Below are 24,734 nucleotides of genomic sequence, written 5' to 3' on the forward strand. Positions count from 1 at the left end.
AATCTGCAGTGCATTGCTTTGTTTCTTCTAACACATTAAAGGTAGCTAACCCGAATAATTATGTTTCCCTTTCAACTACAGACAGTAAAGACGACGTTTTACATGGATTTATTTAGTTCAGCTTGTTTCATAAGTCGTCGTCAGTTTACCATCGACATTAAAACCAGAAGTCTACAACAAAACTTTTAGCGCCATCTAGCTACGAATGTGCTCTTATGAATCTTCCTTCTAGTTTTTCTGATTCACTTATCATGGCAGCCAATCGCGGCAATTATGTTATTTACCCGGGCAAAACAAACTAAATACATGTCCAGCTAGCTCGCCAATTTGGCTAGCACTTCTACTCAAATATAAGGTAATTTATTATATTTTGTGTTATGGTATGTTTCAGTAGCTGCAACAACGTGTCACCTCAACAACATCAAACGTTAGCCTATAATATAGCAAGTAACTTGCTGGCAAGCTGTGTTGGTAGCTAGCCAACACGTACATAGCTATATTGTTTATGTTAGTTAGCTAGTTGGTGTTTTATCCATTCGTTGTAAAAGAGTTCATGGAAGAATTGTTGTGATAACGTTACCCGTCTGTCATTTGCATCTTCAAGGTCCACAATGATGTCAACCGGTGATTTGAAAGGATGTCTTCGGAAGCTGAATGCTCAACTTCGGGCATTGAATTACCCAAGAGAGGTCGACTATAATGGGTATGTTAGCTAGGTCATGGATACAAAAATTGTGCCAGTGATAACTAAACAATTGTGCCACGTTCCCAAACTTTTTGAGGGAAGCGGCCAGTTTATACAATCTGTCGGCACCTGTGTTGTGGTTGTTCAGTTGGATGGCCACATGATGGCTCTACTATTCAGTCTGTTAGTTGCAGTGCAGGAGATGTGTGAACATTTGTGTCACTTTTACTTGCATTGGAGAAATAAATCCCCCATATATTCATTCATTCTGATATATAGTGAGCTCCAAACGTATTGGGGCAGTGACCATTTTGTTGTTGTTTGGCTCTGTACTCCAGCACCTGATTTTGATCATCAGGTGTTCCAAGACTGGTGAACAGTGGGTTGACACTTTGGATTTGAAATGATACAATGATTGAGTTTAAAGTGCAGGCTGTCAGCTTTAATTTGAGGGTAAATGACAACACTTTTTGTACATAGTTCCCTCAATTTTTGCTATCATTATTAGATAGCTCTGAATGAATCGTGAATAATAATGATGAGTGAGGAAGTTAGATGCACAAATATCATACACCCCCAAATGATAATCTCCCCTGTTATTATAATAGAGAGGTTAGTGTGTCTTGGGGTATATTTGTGAGTCTAACTTTCTCACTCATCATTATTTACGATTCATTCGGGACTATCTGTAATCATTGTAGCATCCACATGAATGTATGTGTTTAAAAGCATATTATATTCTTACTTACAATAAAAGTGACTCAAATGACAATACATTATTTACCATTCATTTCTATTGGGCACAAAATAATCTGAAACACAACCAAAACTAACAGCAAATGCATCCAACAAGTTTGTAGAGTCACAATCTTGACGTAATCATTGCGTGCTAGGAATATGGGATCAAATACTAAACTTTTGACTACTTTAATACACACAAGTTAATTTGTCTCAATACTTTTGGTCCCCTAAAATGGGGGTCTATATGAAAATATATTCATGTTAAAGTTGACAGTCTGCATTTTAACTTCATAGTCAAATCCTAAGTATTGGAGTACAGAGCCAAAACAACAACAAATGTGTCACTGTCCCAATACCTTTGGAGCTCATTGTATACAGCATACATGGAGTATACCAAACATTAAGAACACCTTCCTAATATTGAGTTGCTCACTGAGCCTCAATTCATCGGGGCATGACTACAAGGTGTCAAGCGTTCCACAGGGATGCTGGCCCATGTTGACTCCAATGCTTCCCACCGTTTTTTCAAGTTGGCTGGATGGATGTCCTTTGGGTGGAGGACCTGTCTTGATACACCCAGGAAACTGTTGAGTGTGAAAAACCCAGCAGTGTTGCAGCCATTAACAAAAACTGGTGCGTCTGGCACCTACTAACATACCCCATTAAAAGGAACTGAAATATGTTGTCTTGCCCATTCACCTTCTGAATGGCACAAATACACAATCCATGACTCAATTGTCTCAAGGCTTAAAGATCCTTCTTTAACCTGTCTCCTCCCCTTCATCTACACTGATTGAAGTTGACTTAACAAGTGACATCAATAAGGGATCATAGCTTTCACCTGGATTCACCTGGTCAATCTGTCATGGAAAGAGCAGCTGTTCTGTTTTGTATACTCAGTGTGTCTATATATACATACAGTGCCTTCGGAAAGTATTCAGACCCCTTGACTTGCCACATTTTCTTACGTTACAGCCTTATTCTAAAATTGATAAATTGTCCCCCCCCCCCTAAAATCTACACACAATACCCCATAATGACAAAGCAAAAAACATTTTTTTGGCTATGACGCTACAAAACTTGGCACACCTGGATTTGGGGAGTTTCTCCCATTCTTCTCTGCAGATCCTCTCAAGCTCTGTCAGGTTGGATGGGGAGCTTCACTCCACAGCTATTTTCAGGTCTCTCCAGAGTTGTTTGATCGGGTTCAAGCCTGGGCTCTGGCTGGGCCATTCAAGGACATTCAGAGACTCGTCCCGAAGCCACTCTTGTGTTGTCTTGGCTGTGTGCTTAGGGTCATTTTCCTGTTGGAAGATGAACCCTCGCCCCAGTCTGAGGTCCTGAGCGCATTGGAGCAGGTTTTCATCAAGGATCTTTCTGTACTTTGCTTTGTTCATCTTTGCCTCAATCCTGACTAGTCTCCCAGTCCCTGCCGCTGAAAAACATCCCCACAGCATGATGCTGCCACCGCCATGCTTCACCGTAGGGATGGTGCCATGTTTCCTCCAGATGTGACGCTTGGCATTTAGGCCAAAGTGTTCAATCTTGGTTTCATCAGATCAGAGAATCTTGTTTCTCATGGTCTGAGAGTCTTTACTGTATTTTACTGATGAGGGGCTTCCCTCTGGCCACTCTACCATAAATGCCTGATTGGTGGAGTGCTGCAGAGATGGTTGTCCTTCTGGAAGGTTCTCTCATCTCCACCATGGAACTCTGGAGCTCTGTCAGTGACCATCGGGTTCTTGGTCACCTCCCTGACCAAGGCCCTTCTCCACAGATTGCTCAGTTTGGCTTGGTGGCCAGCTCTAGGGAGAGTCTTGGTGATTTCAAACTTCTTCCATTTAAGGATGATGGAGGCCATTGTGTTCTTGTGGACCTTAAATGCTGCACACATTTTTTGGTACCCTTCCCCAGATCTGTGCATCGACACAATATTGTCGATAAGGAAAATTCCTTCGACCTCATAGCTTCGTTTTTGCCTGACATGCACTGTCAACTGTGGGACCATAGATTTAGATAGATGTGTGCCTTTCCAAATCATGTCCAATCAATTGAATTTACCACATGTGGACTCCAAGTTGTAGAAACATCAAGGATGATCAATGGAAACAGGATGCACCTGAGCTCAATTTCAAGTCTCATAGCAAAGGGTCTGAATACTTACAGTATGTAAATAAGGTATGTTTTTTATTTTGAATAAATTTGCGAACATTTCTACATTTTGCTTTGTCATTATGGGGTATTGTGTGTAGATTGCTGAGAAATGTTTTATTGACTCCATTTTGGAATAAGGCTGTAACGTAACAAAATGTGAAAAAAGTCAAGAGGTCTGAATACTTTCCGAAGGCACTGTACATTCTCACTCACCGGACAGTTTATTAGTTTCACCTATCTTGTACTGGGTCGGACCCCCCTTTGCCTCCAGAATACCAAGAATTCTTCGGGGCATGGAATCTACAAGTCGGAAATGTTACACATTCATGTTGGTACATGCTGACGCGGTGGTGTCATGCAGTTGCTGCAGATTGGACGGCGGTACACCACTGCAACCAGCCTGTACTGTTGACCAGAGAGTGTCCATAGACTGCCATCAGTATGACGCAACATCCCATCTGGTTTGGGCTTAGTCCCACTATCATTTGTTTTTCAACAGGACAATGACCCAAAATGCCTCCAGGCTGTGTAAGGGCTATTTGACCAAGCAGGAGAGTTATGGAGTGCTGCATCAGATGACCTGGCCTCCGCAATCACCTGACCTCAACCCAATTGAGATGGTTTGGGATGAGTTGGACTGCAGAGTGAAGGAAAAGTAGCCAACAAGTGCTCAGCATATGTGGGAATTCCTTCAAGACTGTTGGAAAAGCATTCCAGGTGAAGCTGGTTGAGAGAATGCCAAGAGTGTGCAAAGTTGTCATCAAGGCAAAGGGTGGCTACTTTGAAGAATCTCAAACATAAAATATATTTGGATTTATTTAACACTTTTATTTTTTTTATTTTGGTTACTACATGATTCCATATGTGTTATGTCATAGTTTTGATGTCTTCACTATTATTCTACAAATATTAACCATCCATGCAGTATCTAAGAATATTTTGGGCAGACGACACCTTGAAGGAGAGGCAGGTGTGCATATGGTAGTATTTCTCATGATTTAACATTTTGTTCCGATGACCCCATTGTTATGATGAGCATATCTGACCAGCTCTTAATCCAGGTTGTGGGGTCACTGATTTCTATGGCCTTTGCCCATTACACTCAGTATTTGGCTTGAAAGTGCCAACACATTGCAAGTGTGATGACATATGGAACTTGTGATGAATTAAGAATGACAATTTAGGCTAGAATGAATATTATCAACCGTCTGTATGATGATCTTGCGTGCTATAGGCAAACCTGCTCTGTAGTGTAGGATAAAGTCACGAGATTGTGTCCCATATGGGACCCTATTCCTCAGATAGTGCACTACTCTTGCGTGCTATAGGCTCTGTTTAAAAAAATTGTGCACTATATAGGGTGCTATTTGCGACAAAGACTAAATGATTTGGCTGGAAGACAGACTAAACATCTGTAGTCCTATAAACATCCAGATTGGGGCTGTAGCCACGGGTACAGTTCATGGTCTGAGTTTGTTTTGAAGTCTCCGGCAAGCGCCAGAGGGGGTTGTACAGAGCCCTGCCCGACTATAACTCGGTTTGTAAACATGCTTTACATTAACCAGCCGTGGGTACCCCTCTGACGAGGACCCCAGTCTGCACATCTGATGAGCAGGGAAGCAGGGATTCCTTTTGAAGTGAAGAGCATCAAACACAATATGCTTGTGGGGGATTTAAAAAAGGATATGGCTCAAATACAATTTTCTGTGGATGTGAGACAATTTAAATCAGGAGACAAAGGTTGGCCACTTTTTTTTCAATGTGTTTTTTTATCGAACTCGTTTGGGTTCCATTGTCAATGTGTGTTGCAGCTCAATTCTTCAATTTTTTTCCCCCACTAATTGGGCTTTTGACCAATCACATCAGCTCTGATAAAGATCTGATCTGATTGGTCAAAAAAAAAGTTGTTAAAATCGGTTTACCTGTCTGAACAGAGCATTGTCATATATTTTTAGGCCTAAATGATACTAATACATATGAAAACAGTCGTACACATTGTAAAACACAATCTATGCTTTATCTCCACAGCTTGGCCAAAGGGGATCCTTCTGCTTTTCTCCCCATAGTGAGTTATGCATTCATCTCCTATTCACCATACCTTGCTGAACACCTGGTGGTCTTCGGAGTGGAACTCGCTGGGAAGAATGACCTACGTTTTATCGAATGCATCTACAAGGTAAATCCACACATTGATTCTATTGTGTTCTTTAAAAAAAAAAAAAATCTATTAAGGGTAATAGTGTACAGTACCTGTCAAAAGTTTGGACACCTACTCATTCAAGGGTGTATCTTTATTTTGACTATTTTCCACATTGTAGAATAATAGTGAAGACATCAAAACTATTAAATAACACACATGGAATCATGTAGTAACCAAAAAGTGTTAAACAAATCCAAATATATTTTAGATTCTTCTAAGTAGCCACCCTTAGCCTTGATGACAGCTTTGCACACTCTTGACGTTCTCTCAACCAGCTTCATGAGGAATGCTTTTCCAACAGTCTTGAAGGAGTTCCCACATATGATGAGCACTTGTTGGCTGCTTTTCCTTCACTCTGCGGTCCAACTCATCCCAAACCATCTCAATTGGGTTGAGGTCGGGTGATTGTGGCGGCCAGGTCATCTGATGCAGCACTCATCACTCTCCTTCTTGGTCAAATAGCGCTTACACAACCTGGTGGTATGTTTTGGGTCATTGTCCTGTTGAAAAACAAATGATAGTATCACTAAGCCCAAACCAGATGGGATGGCGTATTGCTGTAGTAGCCATGCTGGTTAAGTGTGCCTTGAATTCTAAATAAATCACAGACCGTGTCACCAGCAAAGCACCATCACTCCTCCTCCTCCATGCTTCACGGTGGGAACCACACATCCGGAGATTATCCGTTCACCTACTCTGCTTCTCACAAACACACGGTGGTTGGAACCAAAGGACAGATTTCCACCGGTCTAATGTCCATTGCTTGTGTTTCTTGGCCCAAGCAAGTCTCTTCTTATTATTGGTGTCCTTTAGTAATGTGTTTTTTACACCCTTTTTTTTCTCCCCAATTTCGTGGTATCCAATTGTCCCATCGCTGCAACTCCCGTATGGGAGTGGCGATGGTCGAGAGTTGTGCACAGCCAGTCCTCTTCTGGCTGTGCCGGGTGGATATTATAACAGAACATGGTCAAGATGTTAAAATGTTCATAAATGACAAGCATGGTCAAATAATAATAATCATAGTAGTTGTCAAGGGTGCAACAAGCACGTCCGGTGAACAGGTCAGGGTTCCATAGCCGCAGGCAGAACAGTTGAAACTGGAGCAGCAGCACGGCCAGGTGGACTGGGGACAGCAAGGAGTCATCATGCCAGGTAGTCCTGAGGCATGGTCCTAGGGCTCAGGTCCTCCGAGAGAAAAAGAAAGAGAGCATATTTAAATTCACACAGGACACCGGATAAGACAAGAGAAATACTCCAGATGTAACAGACTGACCCTAGCCCCCCGACACAAACTACTGCAGCATAAATACTGGAGGCTGAGACAGGAGGGATCAGAAGGCACTGTGGCCCCATCCGATGATACCCCCGGACAGGGCCAAACAGGCAGGATATAACCCCACCCACTTTGCCAAAGCACAGCCCCCACACCACTAGAGGGATGTCTCCAACCACCAACTTACCGTCCTAAGACAAGGCCGAGTATAGCCCACAAAGATCTCCGCCATGGCACAACCCAAGGGGGGGGGGGGAAATTATTCTATATGTGTAGGGAAGTATTTAAACACTTGCTTAGGTCCAACCTCTGATCTTTCCAAGCATTTTTTTTGTTGCTAAAACAGGATAAAAATTGTAAGAAAAATAAGAAAACATATCAAATCAACCCAGACAGGAAGACCACGTCAGTGACTCAACCCACTCAAGTGACGCACCCCTCCCATGGACGGCATGGAAGAACACCAGTAAGCCAGTGACTCAGCCCCTGTAATAGGGTTAGAGGCAGAGAATCCCAGTGGAGAGAGGGGAACCGGCAAGGCAGAGACAGCAAGGGCGGTTCGTTGCTCCAGCCTTTCCGTTCACCTTCACACTCCTGGGCCAGACTATACTTAATCATAGGACCTACTGAAGAGAAGTCTTCAGTAAAGACTTAAAGGTTGATACTGAGTCTGCGTCTCTCACATGGGTAGGCAGACTATTCCATAAAAATGGAGCTCTATAGGAGAAAGCCCTACCTCCAGCCGTTTGCTTAGAAATTCTAGGGACAATTAGGAGGCCTGCGTCTTGTGACCGTAGCGTACGTGTAGGTATGTACGGCAGGACCAAATCGGAAAGATAGGTAGGAGCAAGCCCATGTAATGCTTTGTAGGTTAGCAGTAAACCTTGAAATCAGCCCTTTCCTTAACAGGAAGCCAGTGTAGGGAGGCTAGCACTGGAGTAATATGATCAGATTTTTTGGTTTGGTTTAACACTTTGTTTTGGTTACGACATGATTCCATATGTGTTATTTCATAGCTTTGATGTCTTGACTATTATTCTACAATGTAGGAAAATATAAAAAAAATAAGAAAAACCCTTGAATGAGTCGGTGTCCAAACTTTTGACTGGTACTGTAGGTTAACATGTTTCTGTGACATAGTTAAATAGTAAGGCTATCATCATGCACAGTGGAGGGATTTTACTCCATCGGTCTCCATTAGTATGGTAGGAAGAAGACACAGAGCGTCTTCTTGATGAAATCATGTTTTCGAATGTATCCCCCCCTGCCGCCGCCGCAACAATCCCACATCCAGACCAGTTGACTTATCTCCCAGCCTCATTCCTTCATGCCCTCCCTATGATTTAATGCTCTGTTCATTCACTGCGGGCTGGGATCTTTCCTGGGTCCTACTTTTCCAGTAGGCTCCCCACCACCGCTCTCCCCATGTCGTCTCTAACACGGAACAGTTTCTCCCAATAGCATGGACTCCCCCTCTAGATCCCCTCTCTCATACATCATAGCTATCATCGTAATGGTTCAAAATGGCAGTGTTTCCAGTATGTTTCTTCACAGGCAACGGTCGCACACTGACTTCAGTTTATTCCTTGGGGTCTCCTGAGGCCAACGGCTGTCTACCCAGACGCTCTGCTGTGGTTTAACCCCTCCGAGCTTCAGCTGAACCGCAATATTTTCCCCTAATACACACACACGGAAGACATTGCTATTGCGTCGCTCACTACCAATGAAGTCCTTTTGAAACAGTGCAGGATTTCCCCTGTAGAAGTAAAGGGTAGGCTACATGTGGGATTCCTTTTCATTCCTGTGGTGCTCAAATGACATGAATGGAGTCTTAAGGTACTCTAGGAATTCCATTCATTCTTATCTATTGGAAATGGTATAGGCCTCCACTGTCGGAATTCCTTTTTCCATGATATTATGCTTGGTCAAGGCTAAGCCATTTCCTTCATCGCACATTCTAATATTACAGCTCCTCTCTCATCACAACCAACCGAGGACTTGGAAGGAATGACTTGTGTAAATGCATCAGGGTTTTTTCAGTCTTTCTGTTGAGGCTGTACTGTAGCCTCTGTTAACCCTTCTGGTTCTGATAGCAGGGTTTTCACTGAGCGGGCCCTGATCTGCAGCATCTGTATTTAACACACTCTGGTGTTTCCTTCCAGCTGGCAACCGGTGGTCGGCAGCACAGTGTCCTTGAGCAATTGTGTTTTATGAAGGATCACATGAAATCCTGCGGTGAACACAGGAACTCCATGTTGGTCCAAGTTCTCATCTCGGATCAGAATCCCCTCTTCTGTTCCCTTAGTGCTGAGGCCGCAGGCGAGCTATCTGCCTCTCACAGCATTGGTTCATTTTGGCGAGAGAGGAGAGGAGAGGGAGACCGAGAAGGAAGAGCGAGACCCTCTGCGATGGCTGGCGCCCAGTCACTGCTTCGCCTGGCTGGCACACACACACACACACAAATATGGGAAACAGATTGGGCCGACACACCAGCAGCATTTCATACAGAAGACAGTGCAGAGAGGAGACAAGCCATTTGCTCTGCGATTTGCTCTGCGATTTGCTCGGTGTAACAGGAAAGCACTCATTTAGCCCTCCTGTCATACGTACTGCCATCTTTCCCTGAACTCATGTTAACTATAGTGAGTTTTACAATTATCAATAGAATGTTTGGATTTGTCATGCGTTCCAGCTCCTATTATTCCCTTTTCACATGAATTAAGTGTATCGAGGCAAGGGATACATGTCATTTTTTGGAAGGGAAAACGAACTCCATATACTTTTAAAGTGATTAAAACCAAATGGAAACTGTAGAAAATATAATGGACCTACATTTATACTGTTTCTTGACTGTGTCCAGCTCACTAATAATCATTCAAATGAAACCTACAGTGAAGGAAAAAAGTATTTGATCCCCTGCTGATTTTCTACGTTTGCCCACTGACAAAGAAATTATTAGTCTATAATTTTAATGGTAGGTTTATTTGAACAGTGAAAGAGAGAATTAAAAACAAATCCTGAAAAACGCATGTCAAAAATGTTATAAATTGATTTGCATTTTAATGAGGGAAATAAGTATTTGACCCCTCTGCAAAACATGACTTGGTGGAAAAACCCTTGTTGGCAGTCAGAGGTCAGACGTTTCTTGTAGTTGGCCACCAGGTTTGCACACATCTCAGGAGGGATTTTGCCCCACTCCTCTTTGCAGATCTTCTCCAAGTCATTAAGGTTTCGAGGCTGACGTTTGGCAACTCGAACTTTCAGCTCCCTCCACAGATTTTCTATGGGATTAAGGTCTGGAGACTGGCTAGGCCACTCCAGGACCTTAATGTGCTTCTTCTTGACCCACTCCTTTGTTGCCTTGGCCGTGTGTTTTGGGTCATTGTCGTGCTGGAATACCCATCCACGACCCATTTTCAATGCCCTGGCTGAGGCAAGGAGGTTCTCACCCAAGATTTGACGGTGCATGGCCCCGTCCATCGTCCCTTTGATGCTGTGAAGTTGTCCTGTCCCCTTAGCAGAAAAACACCCCCAAAGCATAATGTTTCCACCTCCATGTTTGACGGTGGGGATGGTGTTCTTGGGGTCATAGGCAGCATTCCTCCTCCTCCAAACACGGCGAGTTGAGTTGATGCCAAAAGCTCCATTTTGGTCTCATCTGACCACAACACTTTCACCCAGTTGTCCTCTGAATCATTCAGATGTTCATTGGCAAACTTCAAACGGGCATGTATATTTGCTTTCTTGAGCAGGGGGACCTTGCGGGCGCTGCGGGATTTCAGTCCTTCACGGCGTAGTGTGTTACCAATTGTTTTCTTGGTGACTATGGTCCCAGCTGCCTTGATCATTGGCAATATCCTCCCGTGTAGTTCTGGGCTGATTCCTCACCGTTCTCATGATCATTGCAACTCCACGAGGTGAGATCTTGCATGGAGCCCCAGGCCAAGGGATATTGACAGTTCTTTTGTGTTTCTTCCATTTGCAAATAATCGCAGCAACTGTTGTCACCTTCTCACCAAGCTGCTTGACGATGGTCTTGTAGCCCATTCCAGCCTTGTGTAGGTCTACAATCTTGTCCCTGACATCCATGGAGAGCTCTTTGGTCTTGGCTATGGTGGAGAGTTTGGAATCTGATTGATTGATTGCTTCTGTGGACAGGTGTCTTTTATACAGGTAACACGCTGAGATTAGGAGCACTCCCTTTAAGAGTGTGCTCCTAATCTCAGCTCGTTACCTGTATAAAAGACACCTGGGAGCCGGAAATCTTTCTGATTGAGAGGGGGTCAAATACTTATTTCCCTCATTTAAAATACAAATCCGTTTATAATATTTTTGACATGCATTTTTCTGGATTTGTTGTTATTCTGTCTCTCACAGTTCAAATAAACCTCCCATTCAAATTATAGACTGATCATTTCTTTGTCAGTGGGCAAACGTACAAAATCAGCAGGGGATCAAATACGTTTTTCCCCTCACTGTAGACAGTCGGGTAGCATTAAATTTCAAATGCATTGGATACAGGACAATTTCTTTGCACGTTTTGATGGTGAAGAAGTGAACACATTTTCAGTGCGACCCTCTGGACCTTCTTGAAGACCGAATGTGGCCCCCGGTGCAAAATGAGTTAAACCCCTGTACTAGATACTTTGCAATGTGATCTTCAATGACAATTCAATGAATGTTGTTTTGATCTTTGCATTTTTTACTGTTTGAATGAAACAACATGGTGTATTTTTGATTTGAAAGAATTTTTCAGCAGGGAGAATTCAGCCGTGTGTGTCATACTGTCTATTGTTCACCCACATCTAGGTACTGCGGGATCTCTTCCACTACAAACCCGTCCTGACCAAGCAGCAGTTCCTCCAGTTTGGCTTTGCAGAAAGAAAGACCTGCATCCTCTGTGACGTCATCGCCTTCGCCCTGCAGAAACACAAAGAGCTCAGCAAAGGCAACAAGGTCAGTCTGTCTCCCTCAGCTTTGACGAGCCTAGAGCAAAGAGTATCATCAACGACATGATAATGATGACGCGGTATTCACGGTGCAATTAACTATTGCACCCTCTTGATTAGACCATGTCTGTATTGTAATAGAGAATGCGTTCTCAATAGCCTACCTGGTAAAAGAAAAGGTTCATGTATTGCATCTGTGTGTGTTGCAGCCAAAGCCAAGAGCTCGTTTTCAGGCCTCGAGTTCAGACTCCAAAAGTGAGGCTCTCCCATTTCAGGCTGAAACAATGAATCCCATGGCCACCACAGTAAGTCTTTGCCATGGACATGACAGTGTAGACCAACAGACCTGTTCAACTCTCTACACTTTATCAAAGAGGCCTGAGCTAGCCTAGTTAAATAAAGGTTAAATAAAACATTTTAAAATAATAAAATAGTCCGTTGTAATTCTGCATGAGTACATGGCCCGGCCTTAACATGATTAGGTGAGATGGTTCTTTCCCACAGTTGTCCCTAAGCAGGCCACTAGTGGAGAGACACATTGGTGGTGACTCCTGGGTCTCCTCTAGTAGAACCTCAGATAATGAAGAGGAAGAGGGGCTGGGACTGGACGAGGTCCAGAACCAAGTACCTACAGTCCCTCAAACAGTGAGTACCAGCATACTTCTCCACAATATAAGCACAGACACACACACCCACAACACAGCCCTTCTCTCTGTAACACACAGCACCAAAGTGACACACACACACACACACACACGCACACACACACGCACACACACACACACACACACACACACACACACACACAGACTGGATTGTGACCACCCTTCCAGGACCTGGTGGTGGAGGGGAGGCTGGCAGCGCTGGCGGCCCAGCTGCTGCAGGTCCAGACCAGGCTGGGGAGGCTCTCGGCCCTGGAGCAGAGGCTGGAGCTTCTAGAGAAGGCCTCGGCCGGGAGGATCACTATTGACAAGCACCAGTGGGAGAACCTGGAGAGCAGAGTGCTACTGCTGGAGACCAGACTGACCCTCTCCACAGCCACGGCCCAGGTAGGCTCTGTGTGTGTGTCCCTATCCACTGCTAAGGGATTATTGGATACTGTGTGTCTGCATGCGTGTCAGCCATAGCCCAGGTAGGAAGGGATCTCTACACCACATCTGTCCGATCTGAAGACGCTTCTAAAGAACTCTCCGTACCTCTATCCAATGACAAGTGGAAGCAGATGTTGAACTAATGATGTCAGTCCATTCCAGAATGTCTGCTGTATCTCTGTTTGCTGGTTAAAGATGGAAAAATGTACAGCTTTCAAGGTTTTTGGGGGGTTTTTTCCCTCTAGGAGTCGTCATCACTTATCAATGGAGGTTGGAGTCATCACATGGCAGATAATGCAACAGAAGTCACGGGTTGGAACTGATTTTGACAGTGAAAGTATCTTAGTAGAGTATTGATGAGGCCATTGTATACAACAACTGAAATACAGTAATAGAAAGATCAAATTCCCAGTGTGATATAAAAGTTCAACTGATGCTCACATACCCTTAGAGTCAAGACCCAGTCCTCCAGAGAGCCTCCTACACAACTCTGGCTGTGAGCGTCCTCAGTCCTCCACCCTTTCTGCTAGCTATCCCATCATCAGCCCCTGTGTGACAACTGCACCCCCAGAGGTAATGGCAGATATTACAAGTGTGTATGTATATGTATATGTATATCTGTATGTCTGTCTGTCATGGAAACATTGGACTATTTGGGCTGAATTCAATCTGTAGTATTGTGAAAGATCCACGTTATAGGTCAATTTAAATTTTAAAGGCAATGTTTGAGGAGATTTCGTTCACGGTAAACTCTGCATATGAGGAGTCAACTGGACATGACCTTAGCATTTTTACGCGGATCTTCCGCAATACGGATGAAATCAAGCCCTTAGTTTTTCATTCATTCTTGACTCATTTTCTATAGGAGAATATGAAAGAGAGATTGGAAAGGATAGCCAACATGTAAGTACTGTAGATCTGTTGTATTCCCTCAAATGTTAACCAAGGCTAATACACCATCTACTGTATATAAAATAATACTGCATTTATGTTTAACTTCATTACGATTTGTTCTTCTCCTTTGTTTTAGGATGAAAGACACTTCCAGCCTTTTAAGAAGTATAGAACCCTCAATGTAAATTCAGACTTTTAAAAAAATGTATTTTTGTAATTGCTCTCTGGATTAGTATGTTAGTGATGAATAAAGGTATCATGGATAAATATCGACTTGTGTTCACAATCCATTATAAACAGTACTAGTCAAAAGTTTGGACACCTACTCATTCAAGGGTTTTTCTTAGTTTTTACTAATTTTTTTTACATTGTAGAATAATAGTGAAGACATCAAAACTATGAAATAATACATATGGAATCATGTAGTAACCAAAAAAAGTGTTAAACAAATCAAAATATATTTTAGATTCTTCAAAGTAGCCACCCTTTTCCTTGATGACAGCTTTGCACACTCTTGGCATTCTTTCAACCAGCTTCACCTGGAATGCTTTTCCAATAGTCTTGAAGGAATTCCCACATAAGATGAGCACTTGTTGGCTGCTTTTCCTTCACTCTGCGGTCCAACTCATCCCAAACCATCTCAATTGGGTTGAGGTCAGGTGATTGTGGAGGCCAGGTCATCTGATGCAGCACTCATCACTCTCCTGCTTGGTCAAATAACCCTTACACAGCCTGGATGTGTTTTTTGGGTCATTGTCCTGTTGAAAACAAATGATAGTCCCACTAAGCGCAAACCAGATGGGATGGCTTATCGCTGCAGAATGCTGTGGTAGCCATGCTGGTTAAGTGTGCCTTGAATTCTAAATAAATCACTGACAGTGTCACCAGCAGAGCACCCTCCTCCATTTCTTTTGTTTGTTTTTAACCTTTTAATTTAATTAACTAGGTAAGTCAATCAAGAACAAATTCTTATTTGCAATGACGGCCTACCGGGGAACAGTGGGTTAACTACCTTGTTCAGGGGCAGAACAGACTTTTACCATGTCAGCTCTGGGATTTGATCCAGCAACCTTTCGGTTACTGGCCCAATGCTCTAACCACTAGGCTACCTGCTACACCATCACACCTCCTCCATGCTTCACGGTGGGAACGACACATTCGGAGATCATCTGTTCAACAACTCTGCATCTAACAAAAACATGGCGGTTAGAACCAAAAATCTCACATTTTGACTCATCAGACCAAAGGACCGATTTCCACCGGTTTAATGTCCATTGGTCGTGTTTCTTGGCCCAAGCAAGTCTCATTGGTGTTCTTTAGTAGTGGTTTCTTTGCAGCAATTCGACCATGAAGGCCTGATACACACAGTTTCCTCTGAACTGTTGATGTAGAGATGTCTGTTACTTGAACACTGAAGCATTTATTTGGGATGCAATTTCTGAGGCTGGTAACTCTAATGAACTTCCATGCAGCAAAGGTAAGGTCCTTTCCTGTGGAGGTCCTCATGAGAGCCAGTTTCATCGTAGCGCTTGATGGTTTTTTCGACTACACTTTTCTGGATTGACTGAAGTAATGATGGACTGTCATTTCTCTTTGCTTATTTGAGCTGTTATTGCCATAATATGGACTTGGTCTTTTACCAAATAGGGCAATCTTCTGTATACCACCCCTACCTTGTCACAACACAACTGATTGGCTCAAACACATTAATAAGGAAAGAAATTCCACAAATGAACTTTTAACAAGGCACACCTGTTAATTGAAATGCATTCCAGGTGACTACCTCATGAAGCTGGTTGAGAGAATGCCAAGAGTGCAAGCCGTCATCAAGACAAACGGTGGCTACTTTGAAGAATCTCAAATATAAAACATATTTTGATTTGTTAAACTTTTTTGGTTACTACATGATTCCATATGTTATTTCATAGTTTTGATGTCTTCATTATTATTCTACAATGTAGAAATTAGTACATTTAAAGAAAACCCTTGAATGAGTAAGTGTGTGTCCAAACTTTAGACTGGTACTGTAATTCTGTATTTTATTTGCACAAACAATTTTATGTACAATGCCCGGTCTTGTGTAACCTTACTTTCAATCAGGGTGGCGTGTCGGAATACCCGTCAACTGAGGGCTCTATTCAATCCGTATAGCGGAAGTTCAGCATGTGAAATTTATAAGCAACGTTTCCGCGTAGGCGGACACTACATTCACGGTAAACGCTGGATGTCAGTTTAATTGGAAATAACCTTTTACATTTCTGTCACGCAATCTGTAATTCTTCAGCGATGCAAATTGAATAAAGCCTCAAGGTGTGTTGATGTCTACTTTGCAGTTGCGCCTAAACTGACACCAGTAGAGGTCACTAACAGACCTCTGAGACGTCTTCTCTGGCTATACTGGACTGTACTCCAGCTCCCGTTCAATCATCCTTCCTCCTCATAGTAGAGCTCTCCTAGGCCCTGTACGGACTGCAATGTATGAAGATCAATTGCATTTTGAAATGAAGGCTAGGAGAAAGGACACAAGGAATTAATAATTTGAGAAAGTCTAATTCTGCTCAAAGTTTCTCATTCAGGCCGAGATTCAATTCAAGGCATGTTATAAAGCAGTGGTTTCTCAAACGTCTCATTGAGATCCCCAGACCTTTCATGTACTTGATCTATTCTAGAGCTAGCAAACCTTATTCAATTTGTCAACTATACTGAACAAAAATATCAATGCAACAATTTCAGTGATTTAAAAAAAAAATTAACAGTTTTTACAGTTCATACAAGGAAATCAGTCAATTGAAATAAATTCATTATGCCCTAATCTGGATTTCAAATGAGTGGGCAGGAGCGCAGACATGGGAGGGAATAGGCCCACCCACTGGGGAGCCAGGCCCAGCCAATCAGAATGAGTTTTTCCCTCACAAAAGGGCTTTATTATAGACAGAAATACTCCTCGGTTTCATCAGCTGTTCGGGTGACAGGTCTCAGATGATCCCGCAGGTGAAGGAGCCAGATGTGGAGGTCCTGGGCTGGCATGGTTACACATGGTCTGCGGTAGTGAGGCTGGTTGGGCGTACTGCCAAATTCTCTAAAACTACGTTGGAGGTGGCTTATGGTAGAGAAATTAACATTAAAATATCTGGCAACAGCTCTTTTGGGCATTCCTGCAGTCAGCATGCCAATTGCGCGATCCCTCAACTTGAGAACTGCACATTTTAGAGTGGCCTTTTCTTGTCCCCAGCGCAAGGTGCACCTGTGTAACAATCATGCTATTTAATCAGCTTCTTGATATGCTTATTTCTATATGCAGCGTTGTACCGTGAATGTGGTCTTTGCTGACAAAGTGCTCTTTAATTGAATCCTGACCTAAATATCATAAAAATGCATAATAAAACCAAAAACAATGACCAAGGAGAGTTGTGGATCCAAAGAAATGGACAACCCAGTGTGCTGGAGCATGGTGCTTGCAACACCAGAGATTTGGCTTTGATTCCTATAAGTGCCACATAAGCTGTGGTGTAATCGAGGATTGGCCACAGTACAAACACTCAAGAGGCAGGTTTAAGGCAAAATATAGACTTTTAATGACAAACTTAGCTGGGGACGGATCAAAAGCCAGGACCTCCCTGGGGCTGAACAACCACCAAATCGGTCACCTTCTGAGGCTTAGAACCATGGTTCTGAGGGGCCCACAACATGATCAAACTCTAATTCAAAAGGCCTAGCTCTGTCAGAGCATAACTTACTCAATCAAACTGAACCAAAGACCTACATTCAAACAAAGGTCCATGGAGCTTGGACAGTCTTCAGTATCTCCTGCTGCTCTCTCTAAGTGGCAAACCCCCAATCAGTGGTGTAAAGTACTTAAGTAAAAATAGTTTTTGGGGATATCTGTACTTTACATTACTTTTTATATTTTTGACAACTTTTACTTTTAGTTCACTACATTCCAAAATAAAATAATGTACTTTTTACTCTATACATTTTGTCTGACACCCAAAAGTGCTAGTTACAATTATAATGCTTAGCAGGACAGGAAGATGGTCAAATTCACGCACTTATCAAGAGAACATCCCTGGCATCTCTACTGCCTCTGATCTGACAGACTCCATAAACACAAACTTCGTTCGTAAATTAAATTAATACATGTAATGGTGCCTTCTGGTTTGCTTAATATAAGTAATTTGAAATGATTTATAACTTTACTTTTGATACTTAAGTATATTTAAAACCAAATACCTTTAGACTTTTACTCAAGTAGTATTTTACTGGATGACTTTCACTTGAGTCATTTTCTATTAAGGTGTCTTTACAATTGGGTACTTTTTCCACCACTGTCCCCAATGCATCTTCTTCAATGAAGGCATCCAATAAATGTTGCATTACCAAATGTATTAACGGAGTCCAAAAACAAATGTGTTCAAATGCCTCTTGATTTTCATGCTTGTATATTTCACATACAAAATCTTTATATTTCACCAACATACAAAAATGCAGCGCTTTTGATGATCCTTTATTTCCCTGACCACAGTGTGATGCATGGATTTGACCACTAGAGTTCACTAACAGACAGGTATACAGTATATTCCAGCTGACATGATTAATTCATGCTTCATTGTTGTCCTCTAGTGGTCATTCTATGTATAAGAGAACAATACATCCGTCTTATCCTTCACTGCTACTTTGAATATTTGCAAAGTGCTCTGTGAGATGGAATGTTTTCAGAGCAAATTGCCACTAAATCTGAACGGTCATTCCTAGAGGGTCCATTCATTGACCCCTTGTTCTAGAGACAGCAAGTTAGAACAGAGCTAGCCTAACCTCTCAGACCTTTCTCCCTCCGTCTCTCCTTCCCTCTTACCTGTTGTTTAGCTCAGCTCCCAGGCCTCTAGCTGGCTGAAGCTGTTGGAGAGGCGAAACATCCAGATCATGTGGGGACCTGTCTGAAAGGATGTACACATTAGTATTCTGGAACAGAGCCTGCTATTGCAAATCCAAGGTACTGTTCCTGAACATTGTTATTGACTTTCAGTGTGAGTCAGGAGTAAGTATGTGATGCAGCTCAGCAAAAACATGGGTAGATCAGAGGTGAGCCCTGAGTGGAGGTGGTGTGTGTGTCTGTCTCTAGTTGTTTGTGAATGTGTGCATGTTTCCCTCTGCTTGTGTGTGTGTGTGTGTGTGTGTGTGTGTGTGTGTGTGTGTGTGTGTGTGTGTGTGTGTGTGTGTGTGTAGAGCAGCTTACCGTGATGCTGGGAGCTCAGCAGGGGCTGCCAGCTGGCAGAGTGAGACCACACAGTCTCTGTAGTAAAGTCTGATCATAGACCTACAGAGCGAGAACCAAAAGTAGCAGATCCACACATTCCTCCTTTTAGACTCAACAAACGGCATGTAACTCCTTTCAAAAAAACACCCCCACGTCCCTCCTTTCCTCCCCCAAATCCAACAGGAGACCCTGGACCACCCCCAACCCTCCCCCATACTGAAACACCCAGTCTGGGTTACTACATGACTGCTGCGGCCTGACGGTGAGACCTGCCCTACCCAGATGTGGCTAAGCCGGGGGAGAAGTCCTTAATCACTTCTTCTCCACTGCTATGTTTCCTCAAGATTGTTCCCTAAACCCTGCTTGTCTTTACTGGCTGTGTGTGAGGGTTTTAATGTTATGTTCTGTACTGTGCATCCTGTGTTTTCTGCGTGTGTTGACTGTTGTTGGGATTATGCGGTTGTGTCTTGCTGTATGTAGTCTATCAAGAGAAACTCCTCTCCCAAGAAAAAGAATGTTCTATGAGTTGAATACAACATACACCTGAAGAGTACTATGAAGCACTGTTGTGATCTCCTGCCTGAACAAACACATCTCTTGCATTGTGTGGAGTTGAAGAGAGACGCTCCATTTCAGCTTAAAGTAATTACCCGGAGCTGTAGGGCTTTTGGAAGGGGAGGAAGTGTATTCACTAGAAACATACCCCCTCCCTAATGTCGATATTTATTGAATAAAGGGAAGTGCTCCAAGGCTAAATCATGTTGAATGAAGCCCATTGATTCCATCAATCTTTTTCTTTGCAATTGTCTTCTCAGTCATCAGTTTAGTTCAATATGAATTGCAGTAAAATGGTCAATCCTCCAAGGCATTAGATTGGATTATTAGATTTTTTGTTGTTGTTGTTGCTGTCATTTCAATGTTGTTTTCTTGTTTTATGGACTTGACTATGAACCAATATGCTTATTCTACCCTAAAGGAATGTATATTTTACAGCAGAAAGGCCTACTACTGTCCAACAAGGAATAAACAAACTATGGCATCTGTTCACTCCAAAGTGTATTTCTGATAAAAGGCTGTAATATTACGTCTGTGTTGTCCTATTGCTAAAACATACCTACTATACCGTAAGTCAAACACCATCTGCTCAAGTAGCTGTTTCAACAGCAAACCCCTTCCCTCCATATAGACAAAAATATAAACACAACATGTAACAATTTCAATGATTTTCCTGATTTGCAGTTCACATAAGGAAATCAGTCAATTGAAATAAATTCATTAGGCCCTAATCTATGGATTTCACATGACTGGGAATACAGATATGCATCTGTTGGTCACAGAGACTGTACCTTAAAAAAAGGTAGGGTGTGGATCAGAAAACCAGTCAGAATCTGGTGTGATAACCATTTGCCTCATGCAGTGCGACACATTTCCTTCACATAGAGTTGATCATGCTGTTGATTGTGGCCTGTGGAATGTTGTCCCACTCCTCTTCAACGGCTTTGCGAAATTGCTGATTACTGGCGGGAACTGGAACACGCTGTCTTACACGTTGATCCAGAGCATCCCAAACATGCTCAATGGGTGACATGTCTGGTGAGTCGGCAGGCCATGGAAGAACTGGGACATTTTCAGCTTCCAGGAATTGTGCACAGATCCTTGAGATGTGGGGGCGTGCATTATCAGGCTGAAACGTGATGGTGCTGGATGAATGGCACAAAAATGGGCCTCAGGATCTGGGCCTCAGGATCTATCGTCACAGTATCTCTGTGCATTCAAATTGTCATCGATAAAATTCAAATGTGTTCGTTGTCCGTAGCTTCGTCAGTTGTGCAAACCCACAGTTTCATCAGCTCTGGTGGACATTCCTGCAGTCAGCATGCCTATTGTACACGCCCTCAAAGCTTGAGACGTCGCTGGCATTGTGTTGTGTGACAAAACTGCACATTTTAGAGTGGCCTTTTATTGTCCCCAGCACAAGGTGCACCTGTACATTGATCATGCTGTTTAATCAGTTTCTTGATATGCCACCTGTCAGGTGGATGGATTATCTTGGCAAAGGTGAAATGCTCACTAACAGGGATGTAAACAAATTTGAGAGAAATAAGCTTTTTGTACGTATTAAACATTTCTTGGATCTTTTATTTCAGCTCAAGAAACACGGGACCAACACTTTACATGTTGCGTTTATATTTTTGTTCAGTATCTATGCCATTCAGCATATCCAAAGCAACTTACAGTCATACATTTTATATATGGGTGGTCCAACCCACTATCCTGGCGTTGTTAGCATCATGGTCTACCAATTGAGCTACAGTTTTTAACTGAAAGCCAGATACCATCAGGGTCCCAATTCACTCTGCTCTAAAATGAATACGCTAGCCACCGCAATGATTCATGATGTCATCACAATGTGTCAAGACTAAGAGCCCCAGAGGCTGATATTAAGACAGACAGAGTGAGAGAGAGGAAAAGAAGTTCATAATGAATGGGTTATTATCTTTTGTTGATTAGCCTTGGCTGGAACACATGGCTCTGTCTGTCGCTCCTCACATCTACCTTCATCTGCACCTCCACTCCAGCCTTCATCAGTCACAGCAGTACTGAGAAAACAGACAGAACGAGAGATAGAAAGAGAGAGGGAAGAAAGAGGGATAATCTAAGAGGGAGCTGGCACTCGACACATTCTTTCAGGGTCCTGAGTGTATGTGTGTGCTATATGCATCTGTGTGCGCCCCACCACTCCTCCCTCCTCTCACACCAGTCCACATTCAATTTCACCACCCCCCCAATTAGCTGGATCTCAAGCATGCCCATGAACTCTTTACCTTTCTGATTGGTTAGCCCCATAGCAGACAGACATGGCAGGCACCGCCGCTGCTTGGGCCATGCTAGGCTAATTGGAGTAATCAGTCATTGTAATGACTGCTGCGGGTATAGATGACTGAAATGTACAGGCCCAAGCTGAGCAGTGAAGACTGAAATGTATGGGCCCAAACCGGGCAGTGAAGTGCCTTAGACACACGCCTGCGATCAAATGTGACACTTAGCTTATAGCGGATTCTCCCCATGACTGTCCACAGTAAGTGGTAGTTATTGGTTATTGTTTGTCGGCTCTTTCCTGAGCTCATGGGTAAAGGGACTTTGATGTTTTTGTTATCTGCCTATACGCAGACTATGCGCTGCAGGTAGGGGCCCGCGGCTGCTAGGGGGACTATTTGGGGGGGGGGGGGGACCTCAGTTGGGGGTTCTCAACTTACTGTTGAAAGATAGCATAGAAGAATATACCACGTGCAATTTCGAAATTTGGTAGCTAGTGCATCAGCAGTTTTTCTTGTGTTATGTCAGTCACTGAAAGTCAATCATGTCGATAAGGTTGCTCGGTAAGTTAGTCTAGCCAGTTATTTAAACCTTCATGGCTGAACCATATCCCGCTTAGGGCCCCTGTGTAAGAACATCTAGTCATTGTTGATTTGATTCACATTAAGATTCCGTTATTATCTTACCTAACATTTGTCTCGGTTCCAAGCCGGTCATCCTGCGGACAATTTACCTACTTCACGCTGAGGATTGTTTTTCTAACACTCCAATTTAACTCCACTATTTCTCCTCATTGTTTTGTTCCGAAAAGAATTTCCTCCGCTCGATCTAATGATTGATTGCAAATTTAGTCTTATTTCTCACTCTCTCGGCCAATAGAAGCCAAGTTGTTATAGTTGGACCCGGGCCAAAAGCCCTCTGGGTTGCCAATCAAAACAGTTTCCACAGGGCTATGGGAAGTCCTACAATAACATCTTATCATTGTGAGCGAGGACACTAGGCGAGCTGTGGAGGTCACTCGGACATGGAGTTGAAAAATAAACACTGCGGCTCTATCTCACATTGTCAATGTGCTGCTGAGGTCACCGCCCGAGCAGACGCTAACAAACGACAGTGGACTGTTGGCAGGACCTGCATCAGAGTCTGGGTAAAGAAGGCTATAGAAAGAAAAGAGGCACATTGGCCCACTACACACCACAAATCAGTGGTGGAAACATACAGTTGAAGTCGGAAGTTTACATACACCTTAGCCAAATACATTTAAACTCAGTTTTTCACAATTCCTGACATTTAATCCTAGTATAAATGCCGTTTTAGGATCACCACTTTATTTTAAGAATGTGAAATGTCAGAATAATAGTAGAGAGAATGATTTATTTCAGCTTATTTTTCTTTCATTACAATTCCAGTTGGTCAGAAGTTTACATACACTCAATTAGTATTTGGTAGCATTGCCTTCAAATTGTTTAACTTGGCTCAAACATTTCGGGTAGCCTTCCACAAGCTTCGCACAATAAGTTGGGTGACTTTTGGCCCATTCCTCCTGACAGAGCTGGTGTAACTGAGTCAGGTTTGTAGGCCTCCTTGCTTGCACACGCTTTTTCAGTTCTGCCCACAAATTTTCTATGGGATTGAGGTCAGGGCTTTTGTGATGGCCACTCCAATACCTTGACTTTGTTGTCTTTAAGCCATTTTGCCACAACTTTGGAAGTATGCTTGGGGTCATTGTCCATTTGGAAGACCCATTTGCGACCAAGCTTTAACTTCCTGAATGATGTCTTGAGATGTTGCTTCAATATATCCACATCATTTTCTATCCTCATGATGCCATCTATTTTGTGAAGTGCAGCAAAGCACCCCCACAACATGATACTGCCACCCCCATGCTTCACGGTTGGGATGGTGTTCTTCAGCTTGCAAGTCTCCCCCTTTTCCCTCCAAACATAACAATGGTCATTATGGCCAAACAGTTCTATTTTTGTTTCATCAGACCAGAGGACATCTCTCCAAAAAGTATGATCTTTGTCCCCATGTGCAGTTGCAAACCGTAGTCTGGCTTTTTTATGGCGGTTTTGAAGCAGTGGCTTCTTCCTTGCTGTTGATATAGGACTCGTTTTACTATGGATATAGATACTTTTGTAAATGTTTCCTCCAGCATCTTCACAATGTCCTTTGCTGTTGTTCTGGGATTGATTTGCACTTTTCGCACCAAAGTACATTCATCTCTAGGAGACAGACTGCGTCTCCTTCCTGAGCGGTATGACGGCTACGTGGTCCCATGGTGTTTATACTTGCGTACTATTGTTTGTACAGATGAACGTGGTACCTTCAGGCGTTTGGAAATTGCTCCTAAGGATGAACCAGACTTGTGGAGGTCTACAATTTTTTTTATGAAGTCTTGGCTGATTTCTTTTGATTTTCCCATGTCAAGCAAAGAGGCGTGAAGGTAGGCCTTGAAATACATCCACAGCTACACCTCCAATTGACTTAAATGTTGTCAATTAGCCTATCAGAAGCTTCTAAAGCCATGACAATTTTCTGGAATTTTCCAAGCTGTTTAAAGGCACAGTCAACTTAGTGTATGTAAACTTCTGACCCACTGGAATTGTGATACAGTGAATGATAAGTGAAATTATCTATCTGTAAACAATTGTTGGAAAAATTACTTGTGTCATG

The 24,734-nt window shown here is 42.9% G+C and overlaps 1 protein-coding gene and 1 long non-coding RNA gene across 4 annotated transcripts; one reads left to right on the forward strand and one right to left on the reverse strand.

The window, feature by feature from the left end:
- Positions 1-221: 221 nt before the first annotated feature.
- On the forward strand, positions 222-14,254 carry LOC115191822 (centrosomal protein of 44 kDa). The gene is made up of 11 exons (XM_029749763.1): positions 222-355; positions 605-703; positions 5,609-5,756; positions 11,863-12,009; positions 12,212-12,307; positions 12,507-12,647; positions 12,836-13,051; positions 13,339-13,405; positions 13,545-13,666; positions 13,959-13,996; positions 14,124-14,254. The coding sequence occupies exons 2-11, from the start codon at positions 612-614 to the stop codon at positions 14,170-14,172; spliced, it is 1,116 nt and encodes a 371-aa protein (XP_029605623.1). The 5' UTR covers positions 222-355; positions 605-611; the 3' UTR covers positions 14,173-14,254.
- LOC115191823 (uncharacterized) lies at positions 11,740-19,609 on the reverse strand. Of its 3 annotated transcripts, XR_003877772.1 has the most exons (4): positions 19,221-19,609; positions 18,840-18,917; positions 13,539-13,641; positions 11,740-11,973 (listed from the first exon to the last, which is right to left on the reverse strand). It is a non-coding gene; the product is annotated as an uncharacterized LOC115191823 (long non-coding RNA). The 3 variants fall into 3 exon arrangements; XR_003877774.1 differs by lacking the exon at positions 13,539-13,641; XR_003877775.1 differs by lacking the exon at positions 11,740-11,973 and having other exon boundaries at positions 13,563-13,641; positions 18,840-18,921.
- Between the last annotated feature and the right edge of the window lie 5,125 nt (positions 19,610-24,734).

This window comes from Salmo trutta, chromosome 4, assembly GCF_901001165.1.
Source record: "Salmo trutta chromosome 4, fSalTru1.1, whole genome shotgun sequence".
In the NCBI taxonomy this organism is placed as follows: domain Eukaryota; kingdom Metazoa; phylum Chordata; class Actinopteri; order Salmoniformes; family Salmonidae; genus Salmo; species Salmo trutta.